General features: G+C 35.1%; 3 protein-coding genes across 3 annotated transcripts in view; 2 read left to right on the top strand and 1 right to left on the bottom strand.

Annotated features, from left to right (window-relative positions):
• The first annotated feature begins 5,756 nt into the window (after window positions 1–5,756).
• Window positions 5,757–6,193, top strand: LOC129807207 (uncharacterized). Its single transcript, XM_055856310.1, has 2 exons — window positions 5,757–6,001; window positions 6,062–6,193. Exons 1-2 carry the CDS (start codon window positions 5,789–5,791, stop codon window positions 6,191–6,193), a joined length of 345 nt encoding a protein of 114 aa, XP_055712285.1. The 5' UTR covers window positions 5,757–5,788.
• A 5,448-nt stretch (window positions 6,194–11,641) lies between these two features.
• LOC129806714 (uncharacterized) lies at window positions 11,642–18,372 on the top strand. The gene is made up of 2 exons (XM_055855485.1): window positions 11,642–12,101; window positions 17,030–18,372. The coding sequence occupies exons 1-2, from the start codon at window positions 11,642–11,644 to the stop codon at window positions 18,361–18,363; spliced, it is 1,794 nt and encodes a 597-aa protein (XP_055711460.1). The 3' UTR covers window positions 18,364–18,372.
• A 5,038-nt stretch (window positions 18,373–23,410) lies between these two features.
• The window catches only part of LOC129806713 (uncharacterized), a 52,391-nt gene continuing 48,614 nt past the window's right edge, over window positions 23,411–27,187 (bottom strand). The window contains exons 25-26 of the mRNA XM_055855484.1: window positions 23,852–24,039; window positions 23,411–23,789 (exon numbers count right to left, since the gene is read on the bottom strand). Coding sequence (XP_055711459.1) covers window positions 23,624–23,789; window positions 23,852–24,039 — 354 coding nt within the window. The 3' untranslated portion in view covers window positions 23,411–23,623. The remainder of the gene's footprint in view (window positions 23,790–23,851; window positions 24,040–27,187) is intronic.

The following is a 27,187-nucleotide window of genomic DNA, read 5'->3' as shown; positions in this document are numbered from 1 at the left end:
CCCATAAGTCACCATTATCCAGGACAGTCTTTTTTTAATTTGGCCTAATAAACTTTTGGAAACTATTGAAAAATTTGGCCTATTAACAATTTAGAACACTTAAAGGGAAAGCCTGGGTTGGAATGATAATTTTTCGATAGTATCGAATCGATAGTGTCGATAAATCTGTATCTCTTAGATTTAGTGAATAAAGGATTTTTAAATATTATTTTACCATTCCTAAAAGAATGTGACTGTTGATGAATATTCATATTAGCTACATAAAGTGCAGCTATCATTTTAATTTTTCACAATCGACAGTTGAAACTATCGAAAAGAAGTTATCAAGTCACCCCTGAATTACAAGATCAAAAGTGGTATATATTTTCTTTTTGAATCGATAGATAAACTATTTTAGAATATACCATAAAAATTTCAGAATCCAATTCAAATTGTATTTGAAGACGGAGACGAAATCAAGGAAGCGCCAAGCAGATTTGCATACAGTAGGTATCAAAAGTTTGTTGCCTCATGTATGTTCAGCAAATCAGGTGCAAAAATGATAGAAAAAAATTACTTTTTAAAATTTTTCTTTTTGCAAGTTAATTGCCTGTAATTCGTAGATCCTAATTATGTATTTCGAAGGAAAACTTCATTTTATTTCATATAAAAAATAATTGTTTTCTAAAAGTTGTTCATTTTTCATGCGTCAAAAGTTTGTTGCCTCATTTGAGATGTTACTCACAATTGTCAAAAACATGCAACGAACTTAAAGTAAACCGGCTATATTTTAAGTTTATATCATTTGAGAGGCCAATGGTGGGTTTGGACATTTCCAAAGTTGTCAATGGTAAATACATATGTATAAAAGTAATGATAAATAACTAGAAATAATCTGTTTTTTGATAATTCATAGTTTAGGTTAAAATGGCAAGTTATAAGGAGTTAAAAGGTGGGAAATCGTCTAGAGATACTGTCGGAATGAATCTGCGTCGTTAACTGCTAAATTTTATGGAAAATCCTGAAAGGTTATACATAAAATATTCAAATATTATAGTAATGAGGTACGAGTACACCTAAAAAACGCTACTGGCAGACCTAGGGTATCGACTCAGAGGGTTGATAACAGCGTTGTACGTATCTCTGATATAGACCCAATGATGTCTGCTCCAAAAATTCACAGTCAGTTGACTGCTGAAGGAACACAGTTCCCTACTGTTACAAAAGCAAGCCCATATTAAGAGAAAACGGTAGGAATGTTTGGGTAGCTCGCAATATTCCATTGGTAAGCAAGACCAATCTGAATAAAAGGTTGTAGTTTTACTTGTTTAACATATTTTAAGTATATCAGTAAGTGGTACAAAAGTTTAAAGTGCTCGGACGAACACCGAAACTTTGAATAGCTTCATTCCTCAATTTGAATAAAATGATTGACTTAATTTCTCAATTTTACGATTTTGTCAGATAGGCAGAATAGTTAATAAAGATAACTTATTAAGCGAACAAAGCGAATGAAGTCATATACGGGCTTCAGACCTAAGGCTTAGCAATATGGCTTTACTTCTCTAATATCTTATCAGTCAAGATTTTTTGGAAAATTTTGGCTTAGGATTGGATTATTAAGGGCAAATGACCTATTATATTTTGAAAAATTAATAAAATCGGTTGCTGTTTAAGGTTTTGATACCCTCGAGAACTAGGCTAAACCTCTAGTCTAAATACGGTCTTATTATCTCCAGAATTAAATTCTTTTCATGTCAATTGAAACATTTGTTGTTTCATTTGTTATTGAAAATATATAATTTTTAACTGAATGTTAAATTCAAAATTTTGTCATATAAAAATACATTATTTTAAATAAAATCCTGAAAAAAATTCGACATCACTGTTTTCTTCGGGTTTTCTTAGTTCAACTATGAAATACATTTTTATGAAAATTAATTTTGTTTGAGATTTTTTCTCTGTCACTTAGGGGGTGTTGCAACCAGGCGTCTGCTAAACTGCATGGTAATTTCTTTGTTTTCAAAAAAAAAAAAACGCGAAAAAAAGTTAATTTTTGATCTCCTAATTTAGGGACACCCCCTTAAGCTTTGTCCAAAACAACTTGACGATATCTCCATTCTCGCTTCAGAAACATTTGATTGTAAGTAGATAGGAAAAAGAACTCTCATTAACAACTCTATCTGATAGTTAGTCTAGTTGATGAACAAAATCTTCCAAGATTAAAAAAAAATCAAAAGAATCCGATACGACTAGTAATATCCACCGGTCTTTTTTTGGACTTAAAATTGAAATGCCTTGCAATTACAGGAATCATACTAGACTTTATTTAAATTATCCTTAGGTGTTCGACAGGTGCAGTTTTCTCTTCAATTGTCAATTGCTTTAATTAATGGAATGCGTCAGACAGACATCAATCACGAATGAGGTGGAAGGCAAATAAAATTTTCCACCCTCAATTTATCCTATTGACGATAAGTTTTTCCAATTTCCCTTCAGAATGTCTGTCGGTGAACTTCATTAGTAAATGATTGAATGTGGAAATGGATGAAGTAGGGTGATACACCATGACGAAGACACCTCGGGCAATGTCAATCCCACAGCCAAAGGATTAACTTTGCACGAAAATTGAATTGTCCGATGATTGCATTTTCCGAAATTTATGGACCGAAATCCTCGAACCACTGTTAGAGTTTCCTAAAGCATCTTAATTCAATCAAGTTTTGACTGACAGCCCTCCCATCTATATTGACCACATTTCGAATTTCCGTTTTCCCTTGAAAATTTTCATAAAAGATTCATAAGTTTTCGACAATGTCTCATTAACAACAATGATGAACTTTATATACAAAGAGAATGAAGAGAAAACATTTTCCGAACTCGATGGATAAATTGAAAGTTCAATAAAACTATTGACCTTATTAAATATCTATAGAATATTCTACTTGAACTTTAACTATTACAATCAAAGACACTGAAATTCAACATTTCATAAGTCAATCAATTTTAATATTTGTTTGAAGAATCTTGATTTTAATCTTTCATGACTAAGAAAGAGCAATGTTGAATTAATATACATATATTAACTAAAATCACTTAGGATTTTATTTAAAAAGCTAATGGATATTTCAAATTCCCAACGCATAGCTACTGCTGTGAATATCTTTTGCATTCTTGATTGATAGCATATTATATATAGCAAAAAATTAGGACTCATGTCGCAAAGAAGAATTTGTTTTCGAAAAAGATACTTCTTTGATAGTGAATTTTACTCAAACATAAATTCAATTTATCTATATTTTATACGGCACCTGCGGATGTTTCTCCTCAAATCAATTGACATGGGAGTCGACCACGGAAAATTTCCATTGAATTTTACCAGTGCATTCAATGCTTTTATCTTCCAGCTCTGACACTCAATTCTCGCCCTCTGGCTTTTGATGCCTCCAAATTCAAGAAGTTGCTCAAAAGTGAAAGACTATGGATGTTTTTGCTGCTAAAGTGGCTTTCTACGTGAGATACTTGCGGGTGGTGTAAGGTAAGAAGTTTTAGACAGGAAAATTGGCACAAACTTTAATGCAGAAAAGCAGTTTACGGAAAGTGTGAAGGGTTTTTCAATCCATAAAATTCTTTTATGCAGTTAAGAAAATTATAAACCCCCAATAATAAGACTAGGGTAAGTGTACCAAATTCCGTCCAGCTTGTAATTCCGGTCACATTTTTTGTTCCTCAAATTTCCATGAATTTTTAGTTTTTCCATACTCTAGAAATTATACAATCCAAAAAAAATGACAAAAAATATCGCTACGACGAGTAAGATGGTCTGAAAAACGAATTGGAAGAATTCTAGAAGGACAAGGAACTATGAGAATGAAGATAACCCGAATAGGCCACAAATTCTATGTCTACATTTTCATTCATTTTAAAATGTATTAAGAATGATTTTAGAGAAAATAAAGACGATAAACCATCTACAAGGTTTCAAGCAACACTCCTTATAACAAAAGTAACAAAAAAAATTCAACTTGTATTAAAAGTATTAAGTACACTTCAAACTTGAGACTTTGGCACTTGCATGCAACATGCCGGAATTTGACACACTTACCACACTTACCCTATACCCATATTCTCTTAAAAAAGAATTAAAAGTCGAAAATGAAGAAGCGTCCCAACTTTGCAGTATGCTCCTACTCATGAGATAGACCTCTCTGTGAATTACTATACATATAATCTTTTAGCATTGCTTTGGGTATATGTGCATTAAGGTTTTTCAAAAAGAAAAAATTCTTTTGGCACTCAGGGTGTTCTTCATTATGAGATAAAAAAATTATTCTTCGATGACCATATGATCGGACGCTGTTTAGAGGTAGCTAAACGACCCCCAATGTAGAACAATTTTATGATTTTACACTATACAGAGAGAGTCGTTTAGCTACCTCTAAACAGCATCCGATCATATGGTAATCGAAGAAAAACTTCTTATCTCATAATGTAGAACACCTTGAGATTAATTCCAAAAAAATTTTTCGTCTTTGAGTCACCCTGAATACCGGTTTATTACCGAATACATTCATTCACAAATTATTAGAAAACCATTTCAAATTCGGAAATTGGATGAGAACTGCGAACTTTCGAATACTTCAATTTGTTAAATTCAAGAGATCTCTATTCACATAAAAAATTTGGCACTGAAAAATCTATAGGAGGAATAAATTTAAGATCTTTGTCTGATATGGACGAAATGTACTTGAATCTAAAATCATATTCTTGAATGCAATGGACCGGGATGAGGAAAAATGCAAAAAAATTCAATTCGAGACAATGTTCATCTAATTTTGGAAAGGGGAGGGGAACCAAAAACCGGAAGTCGATACGATATCCTTTTCGGATTCTGGATCCGAAAAACTGTAAAGCTAAAGAAAAACAATATCTATTTAAATTAAATAAATCAATTATCGGAACTTTGCCGATTCATTATCGATTTAAAGTAATTGAAGGGGGAGGATGAGAAAAGTAGGGGAAAGTACTCTCCCTTCGAACGTTCATGCCTTTTCGAATAATGTGAATTTTCTTTAATTTTAATGACAGGAATTAAAAAGAATGTGCAAGAATTCGGCGAGAAGCCATTGGATTAAAACAAAGCCAAAACCTTTAAGACGATTTTCTGAAGTCTAATTTAACCGGAATTACAAATTTTACTCCATTGATGGTGAACTTCTCCTTGACCGAAAATTTCAAGATTTTGCATTAAAAACTAAAAACATTAAGAAGGGAAAACTAAGTATTTTCATAATTACGGAAGAGTCCTGAGGAAGAATTCTTCCAGAAAATTACCGCTTTGTAATTTTGATCCACTACATAAAGTATTCTTTCAATCTTCGGAAGATTAAAATTTAGTCGCATTTTCAAACTATTATACCTTAACCGAAATATTCCTGAATTCTAAAAATCAAACAAAAATCCTAAACTCAAAACGGTTTATTGTAGAATCTAAAATCTTTAAAATTGTTTAGTTATATAGCACTATTAAACGAAAGGTGGAACGGGTACAGATGTCTGCGAGATCAGTTGGAATTCTTGACCTATATCGGGACATAAATCAATCAAGTGACCAAATGAAGATTGATGTCATATTGTACCTAATTAGCGTCATCTTCTTTTGTACTCTGGCAAATGGTGCTAATTGGACAAATAAGCAAAAATGGTTCGGATAAAGAAATCCAGTTACTTTGAGTGACAAGATTCAAGACGGGATTGCCGATGCTGAAGATTGTCATCAGTATTGAAGTGATAACAGTGCTCGCGCAAGATGATTGCACAGTCCCACCTTCTCCTGCTTCTTCTGCCCTTGATCGCGGCGAGATCCATGGAGGAGGGATCAGACACGGACATCGAGGGAAGAGTTAAGAAATACAGCTATTACTACATCAGTCGCAAATTGTACTACATTCCCCTTTTCTTTGTTGTTTACTGGGCATTTTATGTCTTCTGGCTGATAGTACAGTCCATTGCGAGACACAAGGTGAGGGATTGTGATTACTCAAATTCTAAAAATTTACTCAAAGAAAACACTTTATATTAGGTCGAAATACCACTTCACTGGGATCCTCCAAAACGCCAGAAACGCACCATTGATGCCTTGAAAGTGTCTGTGATGGATCAAATAGAAAGATTCCGGCAAAAGTTCCTTTCTCAAGAAGCTAATACAAGATAAAGATTATGTGACAAAAAATCCCCCGGAGTTTCTCTTTCAATTAACACTGACCTCCCCACCCCATCGGTGGAATGTTCCATAGAACAGCAGTAGGGATTAACCATGGCCATAAGATCTTTCCAGCAAAGAAGCTCTCACAGTTTGTCTGAACCCCATTTCCCATCGCTCTTTCCCTCATCGTCTTCTCACATGGATTCGCGAGTGTTTGTCGTGTTTCTCCTGGTGACCCTTGCCCTCCACCCAGAAGCCCTAATTGAAGCCTTGCCGACTGAAAGTACGAGTTTGATGGAAATTGCCCGACAGATTAGCGATTTCACTTATTTTCCTGTGTTCAAAAGACCTCTTCGGGTTATTCCTATGGGATTTATGGTCTTCCTTGGTTTTTATATCCTTGGACTTGCATACCGTGCAATTGTACTCCACAGGGTAAGAGATCAATGAAAATTTTATTTTTTAAAAATGTGTGAATTTTTCAAATTACAATTTTATTGAAAACAAATTGTGCGGAAAGGTGCACAAACCATCCTGGGTGAATTGATCGATGTAAATATTATGCTTTTTAAGTGTATTAGGGGTTAAAGTTACCCTTTTTCATGTTAATTTTACCCTTAAAAAGGTTTAAAATTAACATTAAAAAATGTTGATATATTTTTACACCTAAAAGATGTTAAAGTTATGAGTAAAAAAAAGTTAATCGCACTCCCGTTTTTTATCAGTGTTTGAAAAAGCAGTGGTTTCTTCAATATTCCTTCTACGGTAGGCTATACACTGAGGGAAATCCGAGAAAGGTCAAATAAAATTCCGGAAATGTTTATTTTACCCTGCAGTATTGATCCGAAATCGGTCCGAAAAGCATATCCGAAATATGCTTTTTAAGTATATTAGGGGTTAAAGTTACCCTTTTTCAATTAATTATGAAATTTTTAACAGAATTGGAGTTGAGATTGTCGGGTAGACTAAGGGGCTCAAAAGAACCTAGATGTCTGATCACCTGCGAACTCAAGTACACTCCGTTTTTTTTATCTACAGTAGACTCTCACTCAATCGGCTCTTTTTCAATCGGGCGACAAATTTTGTTGACAATTTTCACGTTTAATTATGAAGCTAATTCGCTCAAATTCGCTGTAGTTCTTCCTATTTTATCGTGATTCTTTATAATTGAGCGCGTTTTGTTGAATTTACAAAGGCTTTGACGCTCAGTTCTATCGCTAAACCGGATGACATTTTGCCCCATATTCCCGATTGAGAGAGAGTCTACTGTATCTATCTACCGTTTTTCATGTTTATTTTACCCTTAAAAAAGGTGTAAAATTAACATTAAAAAATGTTGATATATTTTTACACCTAAAAAGTGTCAAAGTCATGAGGAAAAAAGGTTAATCGCATCCCCATTTTTCTCAGTGTAACGTCCCACTGTCTAATATCATGCGTGGCTAATTCTGCCCCGGTCTCCCCTATAGAGGCCCTAGCTTTATCTTCAATCATAAAACTTTAAAATAAGAGGAGGGAATGTTCTTAAAAACTTCGATAATTCCACCCACAACGAGAAAAGCGGGAATCTCCATGTACTTGAAAAAAATCAAAGGAATTTTGTGAGGAAAGACCGAAAAAATTTTCCAGTCCCTTTCCCAGAGCTCCTCGTAGTATTGAGGTTCCATCGTGTGGTCTCAAGACCCACCGCCTGTCTTACCCATAAAGCAACTGAGATTTTTTGAAATACTCTTCAGGACCTTCACTAATTGAGAATCACTCAAACACTTGGTCTTTTCCCAACACCTTTTATTTTGACTCAATTATTTCACTTCACAAATTTTACAATTTTCCTGACAATTTATTTTTCACTATTTCTTTTTTATATGGAAGGAATAGGATAGGAAAAAGAACTTGTTCATTTCAGTGTTCAAAGAAACAATGAGATTAACGATTACCGATCAATTCCGATTTGCATGTGCTGCAGATAAAAGATCAAATATCCTATCATTTAACTTTAAATTTAACGTATTTTATTTTGATTAGAATTTTAATTTACTTTTAATTCTTCTTGAGATAATTTATTAATTTTATTATTACTACTATTATCATAGTGCTGAATTCATCGGTCTATAATATTCTACGAATTAGAATCACAGAGAAAATTTTTTAATTTTTGTGGCATCGATTTTAATACCACTATATTATTACCAAAATTAAAGACAAAACTTTCTTGAAAATAGATGAAATTTAGTTTGATTTTGATTTCTGTAACTAAGTCAAGAAATATTGGGATTGATTTTAGAACATTTTGGTATTGATTTTAGGGTGTATCGATATTGATTCTACCTCATATTGGTATTGATTTTAGGACGTTTTGGTGTTGATTCTATCCCATTTTGATATCGATTTTAGGGTATTTCGGTATTGATTCTATCCCACTTTGGTATTGCTTTTAGGGTGTATCGGTATTGATTCAATCCCATTTTGGTATTGTTTAAAAAATATTCTTTAGAATCAATACCTCGTGAGTAATTATTCTATTTCATTACAGTATTGATTTAAAGGTATTTTGGTATTATTTTTATCTCATTTTGATATTGATTTTAGAGTATTCCGGAATTGATTTTATCCCATTTTTAGACTGAATTTCGGGTACTTTTATATCATTTTTCGTATTGATTTTTGAATATTTGCGGTATTGATTTTATCACATTATAGCACTGATTTTAAGGTGGATTTTCATCCCATTTTTCGTATTGATTTTGGGGTATTTTCAGTATTGATTTTTATCCCTCTTTTGGTATTGTTTTTTGACTACTCCAGTGTTGATTTTATCCCATTTTAGTATTAATTTCATTTCAATGTAGTACTGATTTTTGCATCCTCTATCCAGAAAACCGAATTTTTTTCGCACCGATGAAGATTCGATCTCACAACTTCATAGCGTATCTCCGGCTTAAGAGTTGATGCCTTTGCTAAAAGCGCAATGAGACAGTTTGAATTTTCTTGATTCCAGAAAAAGATTTTCTAATTTCATCCCATTGGGGTACTAATTTCATACAATTTCAGTATTACTTTCAGTGTATTTCGGTATTGATATTGTTTTATATTAGTTTTGATTTTTGGTAATTCCAGTATTGATTCTACCTCACTGGGATATTGAGTCTATCCCATTGAGATATTGATTTTATTGTGTTTCGGTATTGATTCTACCCCCTTTTGGCGTTGATTGCCCTGATAGTCATTACGGATTCATTTTATATGTCCAGATTGCTTCAGATGTGCACTGTTTATGTCCATGAGGTTCTTATTAAAAATTAAATTACATATGCACTTGTATATTTCTCCTTCGGTTTGGATGTTGCTGTTTACGGTCAGTACAATTCATGTGACCATTTCTCAAAAAAAATCAATTTTTATTAAAATTATTTTTCAAAATTAGAATTTACTCTTTTATTTCTAAATTGAATTAAAGCAAAAAGTATTTTAAAGTCTCTGCATATTGTTCTTAACTCTTTCGCGTCCATAGGGTAATGTCATGACTCGGGGAAAAAAGTTTTTTTGGGTATTTACATTAATTGAAATCTATCTGTTCGTGCACGACATCATAATAGAAGGATGTAAGATTCTTGGCTCATTTTCTCAAGACTCCAGTTAGATTTCAATTAATGTAAATAGCCAAAAAGAAACTTTTTTCCCCGGGTCATGAAATTACCCTATGGACGCGAAAGAGTTAAAGTACTCAATGTGTTAGTCGGAATTTTTACAATTCCCTAATGGTCTCTTTCACAATGGTTTTAATGTCCTCTACTAACGAGATATTGTTTTCCAAATGGGGAATTTTTATATTTTTTGACATAATCAATTTTCAAAACTTTTTATTAAAAATTGTTTACATTAAATTCATTCAAACACCTTTTGTTTGTACAGTGGAACTATCTAAGAAAAAATAATTGTCAGACAGAATTTAAATCAGGAAAGAAAACTTAAGAAAATACAGTAGACTCTCGCTAATTCGGCTCTTTTAAGATTGGGCTACTTTTTAATTCGGGCAGAAGTTAAATTTGGAAAAAAGTTTGGTGACAGTTTTTAAATTATATTGATTATATCGAATGAAGCAAATATGCTCAAATTTGCTATGCTTTGTCTCAGTTATGATGTGGTTCTGCATTATTAAGAGGCTTTCATGAAATTTACAATTAATATGAGCATGTAAACTTAATATGAGTATTTCAGTCCCATATGCCCGAATTTAAGAGAGTCTACTGTATTTTCAAAATCGACGCGATGTCAAACTTTCCGTGCATAAACTCTACATAATTTTCTGCGAAGCGAGAAAAGAGCAATAAAATATTTTTCTACCACTGTTGAGTTATTTATTTCGCACAATTCAAGAATTAAAACTAAAGTAATTATTTTCTGGCTGCAAGTTGGACATAACGTCTCTTGAATTTACAGTTGTCGTAACTTCTTCAGCACCTAATATCAGCAATTATTGTCACAAAATGGAAATACTCGGAATATCTGTGTTGGTAATTTAGGTGACAAGTTACGACAATTGCTGATTCAAGCGACGATAAACTTTGCAGAAATAATTTATCCAAAACCGTCTATTTTGCGTATGAAGTGATATAGTTGCATAAAATAAAAATGCGCCTCGATATCCAAAGGGGATCTTTAGTATAAGTCTTCACAAATCCTTAATCACTCAACCAAATAATACTGAAGTTGTAGAAAAAACAATACTTAAAACGACTATAAGTTACGAATTTTCTCTATACATTTAACAAAGCGTAATCCCTATAATATTCCCATAAGTGTAAGATAGTCAGCGAATAACTTCTTCCGTAAAATCTATCTGTACAGTCAATTCAAAATGGTACTCAATGATACCTTATCTTAATTTACTTCTTCCAGATAGCTGATCCTCTCAATTCATAAGTTCATCAAAGAGCCATTCAATCAGAAGGGGAGTAAAATATTGATACGGGGCACGGGATTCTTCTGCAATAATTCATACAACATTTTACCATTAATATTATATAGTGAGAAACGTGCTATAGAAAGAGTTCTTAAAGCTGTGTTATTCATACGAAATACAATGCTGCACGAGAAGAAAAACGATTGAGAATATAGATGTTCTACATACATTTCTAGTTGAGGTGCAATCGCTCGACAAATTAGCGTATTTGGGGTGTTAATCTGTCGAACGATTCGGACACTAAATCAGGTCAGACAGTGACCCAGTTCTTCATGGTGTCGTGTACCGTAATACAGTTTGAGGATCGTGATCTTGCGCCCCGGAAGGCATGTGTTTCGGGAGTGGGGCCGAGATGGTGGAATCTGGAGTAGCTTTGACCAGTTGATTTCCCAATAGCTACAATAGGAGACGCTCAACAGTCTCCATGATACAGAGCCTCTCAGCACATCTTGCCCTGTGACTACTTCTGTGAATAGAGACACTGAGTGTCCGACATGATCAAGACTCTAGTGACAATTCTAATGGCAATTCTGTGGGTGAAAATACAGCCAATTGCTGCATACTCGCGAGTGGCCACAAATGGCAATATTTCAAATAAAACCGACACCGAGGAGGTGACACATCGACCCAGGGAGGGTATTTCAGTATCAAGACTCCTCATACCTAATCTCAACACCACCCAACCACCCACAACGACCACCACACTGGAACCGGAAACCGGAAGGGCGGTCGATTCAAGACCATTTCAGTTTCCTTTCTTGACATCCGGAGTTGCACGAAGGACACAGACGCGACAGAAGCTCGCGCCTGTGAGAACTTCCAGTGTCTACGGGGGAGCACCGGTGGCCAGGAAACAGCCCCAAATAGTCTACCCTGTTTACACACCATCAAACCATCGTCCAGACCCAGTACAGTGGCCTGCCAATCACTCAAGGCGCGTAGGAGGAGTTCAAGGTGAGTAATATTTTACAAAGAAATTACCCCAAAGAATCGACTCAATGTTAATTTGTTATCGAGCAAAAAGAGTGAGGTGAGCACTTTTGGCCATGTGGATCTGTTCTTGGCTCATAAATTTTGAAATTTCTATCTGATTGAAATCAATTTTTCCAAAGATTGTTGGTTGCATCAACCGTTGTCGTATGTTGGTAATCAAGCGCCTGGCAAGTTGGCCTTTTTATATGAAGCTATTTGAAGCCAATTCCTAAATTGATCTCGAACTCAGCTCACAGTGCTCCAAGGAAAAAATTTATTTAAACAAAAATTTAATATAATTTATCCCTCCATACGGAAAGGTATCTTATAATACGGAAAAACTTCTCACTTTTTAAATATTTAGCATAACGATCACGAGTGCAGAAAAATTCCCATACGCATTTGTATGTGAAAATAAGAAATTGGCTTCAACTTTGAAGGCCACTCGCCGGGAACTAGTTGGTAATGTTTGCAGTGTAGTTTGCATCAAATGAAAATGCAAAACAAAAGGTTATACAACTAAAATCGATGGGACTAACAAGATTTTGAACAGCTGGATTCACAGCTGGAATTTGATTTCCTATAGTAAGTGTCTCAGATGAAAAGTAAAAACGCATAAATTTGCATAAAATATCGTTGATTGTCGAAGAATTCAAACTCAATTTAGAATTTTCTAACAAAAATTTTGCGCGAGGCTGGAAAAATTTAGGAACTATCACACTAAATAGGGTTGAAGGAACACCTCTTCGACAGGAAACCCCTATTGACACTTTTGCCAAAATGTTTAAATTTATTTAATGCATCCAATAAAATCTAAGTAAAATATTACACTGGTAAAAATAAAAGGGTCACCGACACCGATGACCCTTTGAAAGGGTCACTACTGTTTTGACACCTATTTATCTCCGAAATAAACGAATAAAAACAATGAAAAAGTCATATTTGGTGTTCGCTCAGATGAGAGAAATACGATAAGAGTAATTAATTTACGATAAAACACGATTGATCGTGATAAATATGCATACAAAAATTCAAAAGATTCAAGTGAACCTTTCAAAGGGTCAAATATGATCCATTTTTGTTGAAAAGGGTAAATTTGACTCTTTTATTTTTACCACAGTGTAATATTTTTTCATTAATCTGCGTTTTTCGATAAGGATAAGTTTTCGAATTTCGTATTCCAAATGGTTCAGAGTAGGGTGTCAACAAGTCCTGACACGAGTTCTTGAAGTGTCAATAGGTGTTCCTTTCACCTTAATTAAAAAAATTATTCACTAATTTTAATACTGGCTTCAGACTTATGGTTTAGCCCAGTTCCCGATGATCTCGAAATTCAAAATAGCATCCAAGTTTATTGGTTTTTCAAAATTTAATGAATCGTTTGCCGATATTGTCCAATCTTAAGTGATAATTTTCCAAAAAATCTTGAATGAAAAGAAATTAAATTAAGAATTCGGTCACTACTGGATTATGGGGAAATTTAAACACGGATTGACCTTTGAGCTTTTCTCTCCTTTATTCTCCTTACGACGTTTCGGAGGCTTATTTCCTCCTTCCTCAGGTATGGAAATTATTGGGGGGAAATTGTTAGGCGGGAATCTCCTTACAATGGGCACTTGGATTTCAACACTGGACAACAATATGCAGACGGTCCAACACGAACTCAAAAAGAAATTAGATATGATAAGTCATATGACTAAGCCTTAGGTCTGAAGCCCGTATAAGGGGAATTATAATAACACAAAGATACTACGAGCCTCATTGCTTTGTTTTTCCTTGCAACTAATTGAAGACTAACACATGTTGAAAATTAAAATACTTTAGCTAGGGTGGTGGTATTACTTGTGGCCTGTCTACTTATGGCCATGTCGCAATTTTTGTCAGAAAATTATTTCGAAAACCAAACAAAATGTTATGTGCTATTAGAACACATCAAATATTTTTAATTATAAGGTTTTTCGAAATCGTTTTGAGGACATTGTAAAGTTTTTTACGAGGAGGCTATATAAGTAAAGACAGAGGCTACAAGTAATACCGCCACCCTACCACTCGGATGAATAATACAAATGCCTGTGGCTTTCGAAAGGGATCTTCGAATATCTTTCTTAGAAAAATTTACTTTGAATGTTCAAAATGTCACTATTTGAGACTTACAGAAAAATTTCCTAACCATTGTTAATTAAAATGAATTTTGATTAAATAACTTTTAATAACTCGTTTGAATAGAGCAAAGGAAATAATACTCATTTCATGAAGATTCATGAACTCATTATTGTTGAGATTTGATAATTTTCCTGTGTTTTCATGGCCAAAAGGACCAATTGCCCAGTAGTAAAAAGGTACACCGAGATAAATCCGAAAAAGTTAAAATAACATTTCGGAAATGTTTATATTACACTGCAGTATTGATCCGAAATCGGTGTAAATATTATGCTTTTTGTGTGTATTAGGGGTTAAAGTTACCCTTTTTCATGTTAATTTTACCCTTAAAAAGGTGTAAAATTAACATTAAAAAGATATGTTTTTACACCTAAAAAGTCTTAAAGTTATGAGGAAGCAAAGTTAATTGCACCCCTGTTTTTTTTCTCAGTGTAGTAAAATTAAAAATCTTTATCTCTACGCAATGAGTACCTAAAGGAATTTGTCGGGGTTGTCAGTAATAGGAGTTGCAAGGCTTTTGAACCTTGCTAAATGTATATAACTTTCTGTGCATGCGCAAAAATTAAATTTTCATTTCATAATCACTGAGAAAAAACGGTGGTGCGATTAACTTTACTTCCTCATAATTTTAAGACTTTTTACTTTTACACCTTTTTAAGGGTAGAAATAACATGAAAAAGGGTAACTTTAACCCCTAATACACCTAAAAAGCATAATATTTACACCGATTTTGGATCAATACTGCAGGGTAAAATTAACATTTCCGGAATGTTATTTTAACTTTTTCGAATTTCTCTCAGTGTTTGAATTATTGAAGTTGTTAAATAGTTCAGCTGTTCAGCTTTCTTTTGGAAATATTTACAATATAAAAGTAATTCTTAATTATTTAAATTCATAACTCAACTGAAATATTCTAAAAAAAAAACTTGAATTTAAATTTAAATTCTTGACGTTAAAAAAAATGAATTTCAAATAAAATTTCAAACTAGTGTTTTATTATCTATTCAGGTCAGGTTTCATCTAGAACAGTTATCCAATAACATTTTATTTTCACTTTTCATATTTATTTCGAATCGTTTTTGAAAATAGTAGTAGGGGAAAGTGGTCTGCCTTTGAATATGGAAACCTTTAAATATTTGATTTTTCTCTTATTTTTTTTTTAAATAAAAATTCTATAAACTATAGTTCATACTATTAACTGTTTCCTATTAACTTCGATTAAAAAAATTGAAATTTCAATTTTCGGAAATAAAAGAGAAATTAAAGCATTCAAAGGCAGGCCACATTCCGCTATACAGAAAAGTTAATTTAGTTGTTATTATTATTATTATTTTATTCCACTCAGGTACTTTTACACAAAATCGCACCGTATAATTTCTAATTTAATTGAATTGGAAAGAAATTGTTATTTCAATTTTTTCTATTCGAACTCAAAGCGAGAGCAAAATTAACTCGCTTTTTACCAACTCGTCACCGCTGTGTAGCTTAAACGGTAAAAGATATCAACTTCCGGTTCTCGATGACCCCCAATAAAAAACATTATCTCTAAACGTTTTTTCCTGTTTCCCCTTGCCACCCTCCATGCCCTGCAGAACCAGGTTTTTTCGGTTTTTCTCAAAGTTGGCCAAAGCGTTTTCAATGATTTTCGGATATATTTTAGAGGTAGTCCAGGCGAACATTTGGGCCAAACATACCTAAAACAGGATAAATCTTCACTTTGAATTATTGGAGGTCTAAGGTCAACCACTTTGAAGGGCTAATTTTGTAACCAATTTGGTTAATTTTTTTTTTTTTTTAACACGTATTGAAATTTCGAACACGGCTGTATTAGACTACATTGGTAATGAATCGGTTAAGTACCGATAATTGAATAATATTTTTCAGAAATTATTTTTTATTTGATCCTAAATGTGTTCCTGAGCTAGAGGTCAAACAGTAAGAGACATTGACTTTCGGTCTTCGGTGACCCCCCCCCCTTTTTTCTTTTTCTCCTATGCCCCCTCCAACCCCCAAAAAGCCATGTTTTTTTGGTTTTCCTCAAAATTGGCCCAAGCTTTTTCAATGATTTCCGGAATTTTTCTGAAATAGTCCAGACGAACATTTCGTCCAAACATACCTATGACCGGAGGGTTCGCCATTTTTAATTATTGAAGGTCAAAGATCAATAACTCTGGAGGACTGAATTTTTAATCGATTTATTGGACAAATTGGATTTAGTTTAAATAAATAGATTTAACTAGTTTCACTGGTTTTGAAATTCCAAAAAGTCTGCATCGGTTTCAACTGGCAATGAGCCGATAAAAGTAATTTTGTAATTTTTCTATGACATTCACTTGTAGAAAAAATTTATCACTCTCAGTGTTAACAAATCACCGTTTATTTATTTGATCAAATGCCTTTCTCTGCTGATTATCACCAATTGTTGTGACTAAAAGACAATTGTAAATTTGAAATGTACAAAGAACCACATAAGTGTCCCTGTCCCAGCCCTAATGGGTTAAGTTTGAAGTTTTAATTAAAATGTTTCTAAAGTATTGACACCATGATAGAAAGAACTTTCACAATTATCACACACTTCTTAATTAAAAGAATCTTCTGAGAATGGGTGATTAATAAGTAATAAAGATTTTAGAGCAATTAACGCTATTCAGTTAGAATTGTGGCTAATGAATAGACACGTTTAGAGTTCCTTACTAATTGACGCTTATGATTAAGTTCTGATAAACAAATATTAATTTTCTTCGAAACAGGTCCCGTTGCTATGGACAGATACTCCCCATCTGAAGCCTATTCTGCAGGCATTTACAAAGCTAAGCAAAAGAAAAAGGAAAAGAATGGATATAACTATCCCAAGCCTGTGGCATCTTTTCCACAACGACCAGCTTCTGCTCCAGCTCCAGCTCCAGCACCACCTGCATCTAATGCACCATCTGTTCAGACATTCTCAGCACCAGCTCCGGCACCTCCGGCGCCAGTTTATAGGCCGGCAGCACCGCCTCAGACCACAGCAGCCCCAGCACCACCTGCTGCTCCTCAAAATTCCTACATTCCTCCATCAAATCAGGACCTTTATGCCTTTCCGCCAAATGTGAACTCTCCATACCTACCACCTCCAGATGCTCCTACCAAGTCTGTTTCACCAGTTTCGAGCTACTTACCACCCGCAGCTGGGCCTGTGGACTCTGATACCAGTTATAAGTTCCCAGGACCTGTTAATCCTATGTTCCTACCTATGGAAAAACCTGCAGAAGCCTCAGCACCAGACTCTTCTGACACTTCCGACTCTGACGACAGCAACGCTGACGACAATAGTTCGACAGACGATCAGCCGGCTCCCTCTGACCAGGACGACTCTAGTCACGACCATGATCATGATCATCACGAACACTACCATGATCATGATCATCACAGTCACTATCATGATGATCATGACCACTATCACAATCATGATCATAGCCATGAAATAATTTATGATCATCCCCCACCTGGTTATTTCGATCACTACAGTGATCACGACCATAAGTATTTCGATCATGCTCCTGCAACACCAGCTCCTGCTCCAGCTCCAACTCCTGCTCCTGCACCAGCCCCAGCTGCAGTCATGGACATGATGCCTCAAGATGATATGGGCATGGATACCATGGCAGCTCCAGCTCCAAGTGATCACAGTTTTCCCTCCTTTCCTGACTCCTACAAATACAGCGGACTATACGGCGTTGACGCTTCTCCTGAGCTAATATACGATCACGATCCTCATCATGATTTTCACCATCACCATCACATTGAACCAACAACAACAACTGAAGAACCCCCGCCCGAGCCAAGGGTCAAGAAATACAGCTACTACTACCTCGGTCGAAAACTCTGGTACATCCCTCTATATTTCACCGTTTGGTTCACCTTCTACGTTGCAGCTCTCATCATCCGATCGATTGCGAGACACAAGGTTGAAATTCCTGAACACTACCAGGCTCGTCGTAAACGTAGTATTGACTCACATCGCGATACAGTTAGAAAAGTAGACAAAATGACAGTTTTTGTAATGACACAAATTGAGGACTTTACCCAGAAATATCTGCAATAAAAACCTATTCCTAAACACTGTCTTTTTTTTCTGGGACAGTATAACTCAAAAATGGCCATTGGCTTTTCTTTTTTTACGCCTGATGTTCAATCTACTGACGGATAAGATTTTAAGATAAGATTTTACCAGGGGTCAGTTCTCCATTTCGGATTTCCGATGCATCCAGGCCACAATTGGGCCCCTTATGCTTCCCCACTGCTATTCTGTCTTATCCCCCCGATACGGGTAGCCGCTCTATATCGCAGCTCTGTGGGCAATCAGTGCCGTTACTATATCACAGCATCCCATCTCGTGTGTGTTTGGATCAGTAACAGGGAATATTAGGTGAGATTCTTAACAATCTCACCTAAGTTACGTTCCCGGCCGGCCGGCCGGCCGCTCTTTGGAGCTTAATAGCTCCTAAACTAAAAAAGATATCGACTTGCGGTTTTCGGCAAAGGTTATATATCGGGTGAAAATTGCAACATGGTGCATTGACCCCCCACCCCCCACCCCTCCTTCCGCCATTTTGAAGACCCCCCTTTTTTTGTTTTCTCAATAGCTCCGCCCCTATGGCATCGAGCGAACTCAAATTTTAGTATGTTATAGCTGGGCCTTAGAGCTTTCCATCAATACCAAACTTAAGGTCCCCCGACCCCCCTGACCCGAGCTATAAGGGTCCAAAAAAAATTTCTTAAAATGGCCATAACTCCAGTTCTAATTGTCAGAATTTAAAAAGTGAGGGCTTTTTGGAAAGCTCTCATGAAATTTCACTTCCCCTTCTAACATCGCGAGTTCATAAAACCACCGCTAGGGGCGCTATTATTAAAAAGAAAATGTTTAAATCCTATAAGTTAAATAACTCAAAAATTCCATTGTGCATCGGGCTGAAAATTTAGTATGTTGTAGCCGTTGATTATACGTATCAAACAAAAAAAACCTTAAGTCGATCCATAACCCCTGACCCGAGCTATAAGGGGTCAAAGTTCGAACATTGACCGGCCTCTATCTCCGGTTCTAACTAACATAGCGACCTAAATTTTACCTTTTTGGTTTCGTCTCGATGAGCACTTTCAGATGGAAGTTCAAAAAGTCACCACAGGTGGCGCTGTGATAGCGTCAAAATTCATCGAAATTCAAAGTCATTTTTCTCAAAAACGGCATTGTGCAAGTTAATGAAATTTTAGTATGTTGTAGTCCAGTCTAGGACGTTTCCAAAATGGTGCGTATGTGCGCTGTGGTTTCAATAGAACCGGAGATATGAGGGGTCAAAGTTCACAAAATTCAAAAAATCATATCTCCGGTTCTATGTGACCGATTTTGATGAATGAGGGCTTAAACGAAAGATCTCACCAAATGCTACAACTTTCTAGAATATTTGAACTTCGTGGGACCAACACCAGGGGCGCCACAGTCGAAAAACCAATTTCAATATCACATAACCTCAATTATCTCGACTGTCGCTGAACCGATTTTGATGATTACTTCAACATAATTATAGAGCACATTTGTCTCTACATTTCGTCCATACATCATCGCTTAGACTACGCTATCACTCCGATTTTGCCGTTTAAGTGTGAAAAAATTGATTTTTCCCATAATAATGCTTTGAAATCACTCAGATGCCAATTTGACTGCCTCTACTCCACAAAGACACTTAAAATATGGTTTTAAATGGAAAGTCCCACAAAATACAACAATTCTTTGATATAGTTGAAGTTCAACAAATGACTACTTGGGGCACTCTGGATGAAAAAAACAAGTTAAGAAACAAAAAACCTCGCTTATCTTGGCTTCTGAGTAATCGATGAGATCATGTTCTATGGGAAAATTATAGAGAACATTCTGGTCTACATTTCACCCATATATCACTTTTCTGCCAGTTCATCCAAATCCTTGATATTTTGGTTTAAATACAAAATTTGCATAATTTCACGAATTTGATTCAAGATAACTGAATGGCGTCTCCCAACTTCAGCTCTAAATCGATTTTGCATGCACTCCGAGTTAGCTCACGTTAAGAATCTCACCTACATAAGCCGGTTAGGATTATCTGTCCCTTTATTCTCTGACACAGATTTAATTACTTTTAGAAACCTGAAGAACTTAACTTCATTCTTTCAAGATCTAGATTTGTGTACCAGTAGGGAAATTCTAACACTTAAGGATGGTTTTCATTGATCTGACATGTCGCATGACTTAAAAGTCTTCAGTCCATTCCTGTGTTTGATTTTGTGCACAAGACTGGGAGAACGTTTAAGTTTTTTAGCCATATCCCTCACAAATATCGAAGGATTGTTCTTGTAGCGCATGATCACCTTTTTCTCCAAATATCGATCTCCAATACCCCGATTTCTTCTACATCCAAGTTTCTGGGCAGTAATTTTACTGTCGAGAAATCGAAGAATCAACCTCCGGACGGTCTGGCGTGAGGTATTTGTAAGTTTTCTAAGGTCCGCGTAATTGATTCCAGGATGTTTTAGATACGTGTACACGATCAGTTCCCTTCTCTTTTCCATTATTATTTCGTATCTCAGTGAAAAATGAATAGAATTTGATGAGAGTTTCACCAAAAAAAAGGTAAAAACACGTGTTACAATATTTATATACAACAAAAATGCGAAGCTAGTGACATCTGCCATAAAAATATCAAATCATTTGGAACAATTTTATCGTGGACACGCTGTATTCGCCTCTGACAATTCTCCTTCAAAATTTATCTCTTGGGTTCAGCTATAACATACTAAAAGGAGAATGGTCAAAAGTATATGGGCGCTGGTCCCGGAATCGCCACAAACGAGAGTAGGCACATTTTGTAGGTACTGATACAAGATTAAAAAATTGCCGGAAAATGATTGTTAACGTTATTACTTACTCATTTTTTTTCATTCAATCAAGCTCGATCAAAAAGTTCTTCGTGAGGATTGTTAAAAATACCTCTTCTCAGAAAGGAGTTGTAAAGGAAAATGCTCTTAATTTGTATGGGGGCTATCAGAAAGCTTAAGTAATACACTCACTGACCCTATACCGAATTTCATCAAGATCGCTTTAGGCTTTAGCAGTTCTTGCGTAATTTGTTGTCAAAATAGTGATTTATCGGAAAGATATAGGCTTTTTTACAAGGACTCCCAGCGTTTATCGTCCTGGGTTCTGAGAATTTTTTCTAATCTTATACCAGTATCTGCAAAATACGCCTGCCTACTCTCATCTCTGGATAAAGATGAATCGATGCCCATAATATGCTTTTGACCATTCTTCCTTCTAATAGTTTTTATACTCTAGAATTTTTTCTCCATAGTTTAGAACATTGGTCCCTGTTGTAATTTTTCTAAACAAATTGTATTTCTCAAAAGAATTTCACATCGTTTCTTATCTTTTAGTGTTTGTTTCGGCTAGAATAAAAATCAGCAAAAATGGCGTCAGTGTTTTAAAGCAAAAAACTAAAATTAACTCAATCTCACATTTTAAAGCAATCTGCTCCTCCTACACAAATCCTATCCTTTTTCTGTCCTGGTCCTTCTTCCTATCCCTATCAAATTACAATATTATTAATTTCAATATTAAAATGAATCCTTTTTCTACTTACAAAATCTTTCTTTCTTTCACCATCAAATTTTGGACACAAAATAGCGTACGCCTTTTTTCTATATCCAAAATAACCCTTTCCGGGAATTCCCTTATTTCCAATAGACTTCTACAAACTTCCAATGAATTCCAACTAAATTTGAACTATAACTGACTGCCATTTCAAATATTAATTCAATTAGCAACAGTCCCATAACAAATGTTGTTGCCTATAACAATGTCTATCCATTGACATAGGTCCCGTTCGTGGCGATTCCGGGACCGGATTTGACCATTCTCCTTTGAGCGCGATCCATACAATAGGGGCTGAGTTACTGAGAAAACAAAATTTAGGAGTGTTCCGAAATGGTGGAAGAGGGGGGAGTGGATTTGACTTCACCAACTTCTAGCTACCCATCGTTGTTTTACCTGTGCTGAATACCGCTTTTCGGTATCTCTCTCCGGTCTCTCTCCAGCCAGAACTGTTATACGACGGACGGGACGGAACGGAACGGCCACGAAAAATTGATTTTTAGTGTATATCATATTCGTGATCCAGAAGCATTATCATTAATCGTATCGAAACACTTTATTTGTATTACCATGTAGTTTTTCACAACGTGCTCGTGTTGGGAGAATCTACTGATCGTAGATCGCCCAGGACAATCTTCCTCGCAATTTAGATGTTTCTTCCATGTTCCCGGAGTTTTTTGGGCAGAGGCGGTGCATTTATATTACGTTAGGGTAAGTGTACCAAATTCCGGCCAGCTTGCAATTTCGGCCACCTTTTTTGTTCCTCGAATTTCCATGAACTTTTAGATTTTACGTACTCTAGAGATTATACAATACAAAAGAATAACAAAAAATGTAGCTTCGACAATCGAGATGACGTGAAAAAGATATTGGAAGAATTCCCGAAGGGCAAGAAACTATGAGAAATAGAGCACCAAAGCTATATCTATATTTTTATTCATTTTAAATTGTATTAAGAACGATTTTAGAGTAAATAAAGACGGTAAACTCTTTACTGGGTTCCAAGAAACACTCTTAGAGAAGAAGGAATAAAAAAAATCAATTCGTATTTAAAATATTACATTTCAAACTTAAGACTTTGGCGTTTGCATGCAACTATGCCGAAATTTGGCACACTTACCCTATCACAGTGAAAATGTCTTTTATCGAAACATTCAATTGCTTTGCACCGGGCGAGACTCGAACTCACGACTTTGCGAGTTGAGTCAGAAATCTCATCCGGCCAAGACCCAACGACCTTGCCTATTGCACCACTGAGTGAGATCCGCAGCTTCACATGTGAAATGGCAAAATTCTGGAAGGGCCTATTACAAAGCCAGAAAATACAAATTTCCGTCAGATGGCGTCCTGTCTACAACAAAAACAACCTTCATAAAGATTCGGTAATGATCTACTCTGATTTCTTGTTTCTGAAATCTAAATTCAATCGAGAAGAGAACGCATTGCTGCAAGGAAGTAAAAGTCACAGAAATATTATAGAAAGATGTTTCTTTTTCAATAAAGACTATTTGCACAGGACTTATTAAAAATTATTCTAACCCTTCCGGGGTGAAGAGAAAACAAGTTGAGTCATTGAAATTCCTTTGATTCTCTCCTCCATCCTACCTTCACAACATCCCTCGCAGTCCATTTAAAGGTCTCCGATATGAAACTTGTCTCAAGTTTGTTCTTGAGGATCCTGCAATCACTCATTGCTCCTCAATTGGGTGATTTCTGGTGAATTCTGAGCAACTTGAGCAGCAAAGACCGTGGGAAGGGCTGAATTGTTCACTCCAAAGTCTATCGCTGATGCTGGGATAATCTCTATTGTGGTCTGTTCCACAGGCACTGAGGATGTCTGAACTGCATTTCTGAAAAATTAACCACTCAATCATGAATAGAATTCTTTAATTTTTCTACCATTTTATCTCACTTTGGCTGTAAATGTTCTAGCTTTGGGATATTTGCAGCTCTCGGTTGCTCTCCAGACGCCTCCAAAGCTGCCAATTCCGTGGGATGGGCTTTCTTTTTATGACTCCGACAATTTGATCCATTTGCGAAAGTCTTATCACAAAACGGACATACATAGGGGCGTAGGCCGGTATGTAGAATTAGATGATTCTATGATATCCCAATTAGAAAAGAAATTTTTACAATCTGTGACGTAACCATTCGAGTGCAAATGATTTATTGCAGTCTACAAAGGCTAATTTCGATCGCGGAAAATTTATGTGTCATATATTATAAAATTTTATTATTGAAATTAAAATTAATTCCCTTCAATTACCTCATTAAATACAATATAGTACCGGCCAATTGCATTGGATGAAATTAAGTGACATGCATTTCATATAAAAATTTATTGCTGTTAAACAATATTTTTGCACATATCCATTAATGAGTCATTCAATTTATAATAAAAATAACAAGGACAAAGGGTGTTAATAGTCATGAAAATAATCATTTTCATGATGAAAAGAAGGAATAACAAATACTTACTTAGTTATCGTCTAAACATGTAGTGCAAATTGCTTCAATTTCCCCTTGAGAATAATCTTTTCATACTTTTCTTCTCGTCTCTTGCCATTTAAATTCAATTTATAAATTTACCTCGTTGAGTTTCTCATGAAAATTTATGGGATTTATCGTCACAGAAGGAGACACAAAAAGGACTCTCTTGGGCAAAATGATAGTGATTGAATAATAATTTCAAAATTGAGAAATTTATTGACTGTGAAAATTCATTAATATGCAAAGTTAACACAATCACCATCCTCTCAAAAGGAGTTCACTTCATTCTCCCAATGTACTCCATTTCTTGGAAAATACATGAATTGGAAAAAGGAAAATGATGTAATTTAAGGTGTTTATTGCACCCAATAATCTGAAAATTAAATCTGGAATTTTGTGAAATAACGCAAAGGGAAATTGATTAAGGCCATTTGCAGAACACAGCCCTTTCAACTAATAAAGAATTATATATTCGAATTTACAATACTAATTAAACTGAAAAGTATTCATGAATTTATTCCACTATTGTTTCTATAGTCTCATTTTGTTTTTATTTATTTTTTTTTTGTTTTTCACTGACGATGTTTCGAATAAAAAAAATATGGAACATGCACTGACTATAAAGCAAATTAATGTCCATTGCATTCATGAAAAATCTTCGAATTAAAACAAAGAATATCTCCTGATAAAATTCCATGTTGAATTAAACATTCGGGCATTTGGGACCGAAATGTCACTCGAATTAGAGAGAAATTCTGGCGTCACTCTTTTTGAAATGTAACGATTTTTTGTTCATCTGCATACTCATATTAATTTTACATACTCATATTTACTGTAAATTGCATAAAAACTTTTCAATAATGCAAAATCACATCATAACTAAGACAAAACATGGCAAACTTGAGCATATTTGCTTCATTCGATAACTTGAAAAATATCGATAACTTTTTTTTTCAAATGTAACTGGTGCCCGAATTAAAAAGTAGTCCGATCTTAAAAGAGCCAAATTAGCGAGAGTCCACTGTATCAAGATGGGTAAACCTGCTTTATATCACAGTGCTCTGTGTGTGTTCTGATAGAGTACCGCTTTATATCACGGTAGGCCAGCCGCGTTTTGTTATTTATATTCTAGTTGCATGCTTCCATGAAGCGTTTACCAATTTTGACAGGTGATCACTTCACAGAGTTACAGAATCCCCCTGGAGGGAAATTCTGTAACGCTCTGGTAATGCCATGTGACAAATTGGGTTCGAATCTTAGGAGAGCTTTTTCGAAAATGCGATTCTGTAGACGTGACATTGCCATTTTAACTCACGTGACATTGTCAGAAGTCACATATTTGAGGTTTCTGGCAATTCAAATAACAATGACTTTTATTGAACAAATCAACCAAGACGTACTGCATTTTTATAAAACCATCAAGTAAACAGATTTCATTAAAAAAAACAATGAATTGCATTTTCGAACTCATATGATATGATATGAATTTCGAACTCGCGTGTGATAATGCCACGAAAATTACAGAATTCCCATACTGGTAGCTCAATTGAAATAACCCTGTATTTGAGCCAATACACAATTCAGTAAACCATTATACGAGCTTCAAACCTAAGATTTAGCCATATGACTTAACTTCCCTAATTTCTGATCAGTCAAGATTTATTGAAAAATTTGGATTCAGGGTTGGATTTTTGAGGATAAATGATCCATTAGATATTTAAAATTCAAAAAAAAAATAGCTGCCATTTAGGATTATGATACGTTCGGAAACTGGGCTAAACCTCTAGTCTGACGACCACTTTAGACAACAGAGAGATATCTCCGATGAATTTCGAGTCAAAAGGTAGTTACCCTAAAGTGGTCTTCAGACTAGAGGTTTGGCCCAGTTCCCGAAGGTCTCAAAATCCTAAATAATGAGTAATTTTATTACTTTTTGCGAACATAATAGGTTACTTATCTTTAATAATCCAATCCTAATTTAATTTTTTCCAAAAATCGTGATTGATAAGAAATTAGAGCAGTTAGGCCATGGCTAAGTCTTAGGTCTGAGGCCCGTATAAGATGAAAACACTTATTTTTGGTTTCGCCCAGAACTTTCGGTCCTGATAGGGATCTTCTTCAGTGGTCAACTGATTTGTGTTTTCAGCTCATTGTGTTGTCAACTAATTTGTGTTTGAGCGCATTAGACAACAAGTAGGAAAAAGTGGTATACCTTTGAATGCGGCTGCCTTTGAATATAGCAATTTTTTTCATTTTTAAGTAAAGCATAAATTCTATTTTATTAACTATATTTTGATCAACTATTTCATCCATAATCTTCACAAGTCATCAAAAAATGGAGAGCCTAGCTGTTATTGCCTAGGTAATAGGCCAATCTCAGCTAAATGATTCTTAAACGATTTTAATCAAGGAATGACGAATGATTTCTCGATTTTATCATTATTATTTTATTATTTTATTATTTTTTTTATGTTTGCCACGTGTTCAGGGAATTTATTAAATTTGAATTAGTAAACGGGAGCATGGCAAGGAACCTCCACGTGTATTTAGAGCTTTTCAGAACTAAATCGGTGCTCCTGGACAGTCCCCGGGGACTGACTAATCCTTCCACCACGAGGCTAAAAATTGAGTGTCGAAAAAACACACGAACACCTCAACCACAACTCAAGTGTAAACCCGCAAATTTTTATCTAGTGGTCATGACAGCACTCACCACAAAAAGGTCCTTTTCAGGACCGGCTCTCAATATCATTTCAAT

Source organism: Phlebotomus papatasi, chromosome 3 (assembly GCF_024763615.1).
Source record: "Phlebotomus papatasi isolate M1 chromosome 3, Ppap_2.1, whole genome shotgun sequence".
Taxonomy (NCBI): domain Eukaryota; kingdom Metazoa; phylum Arthropoda; class Insecta; order Diptera; family Psychodidae; genus Phlebotomus; species Phlebotomus papatasi.
Note: the sequence above shows the minus strand (reverse complement) of the source record. Positions and strands in the feature narration are given on the sequence as shown.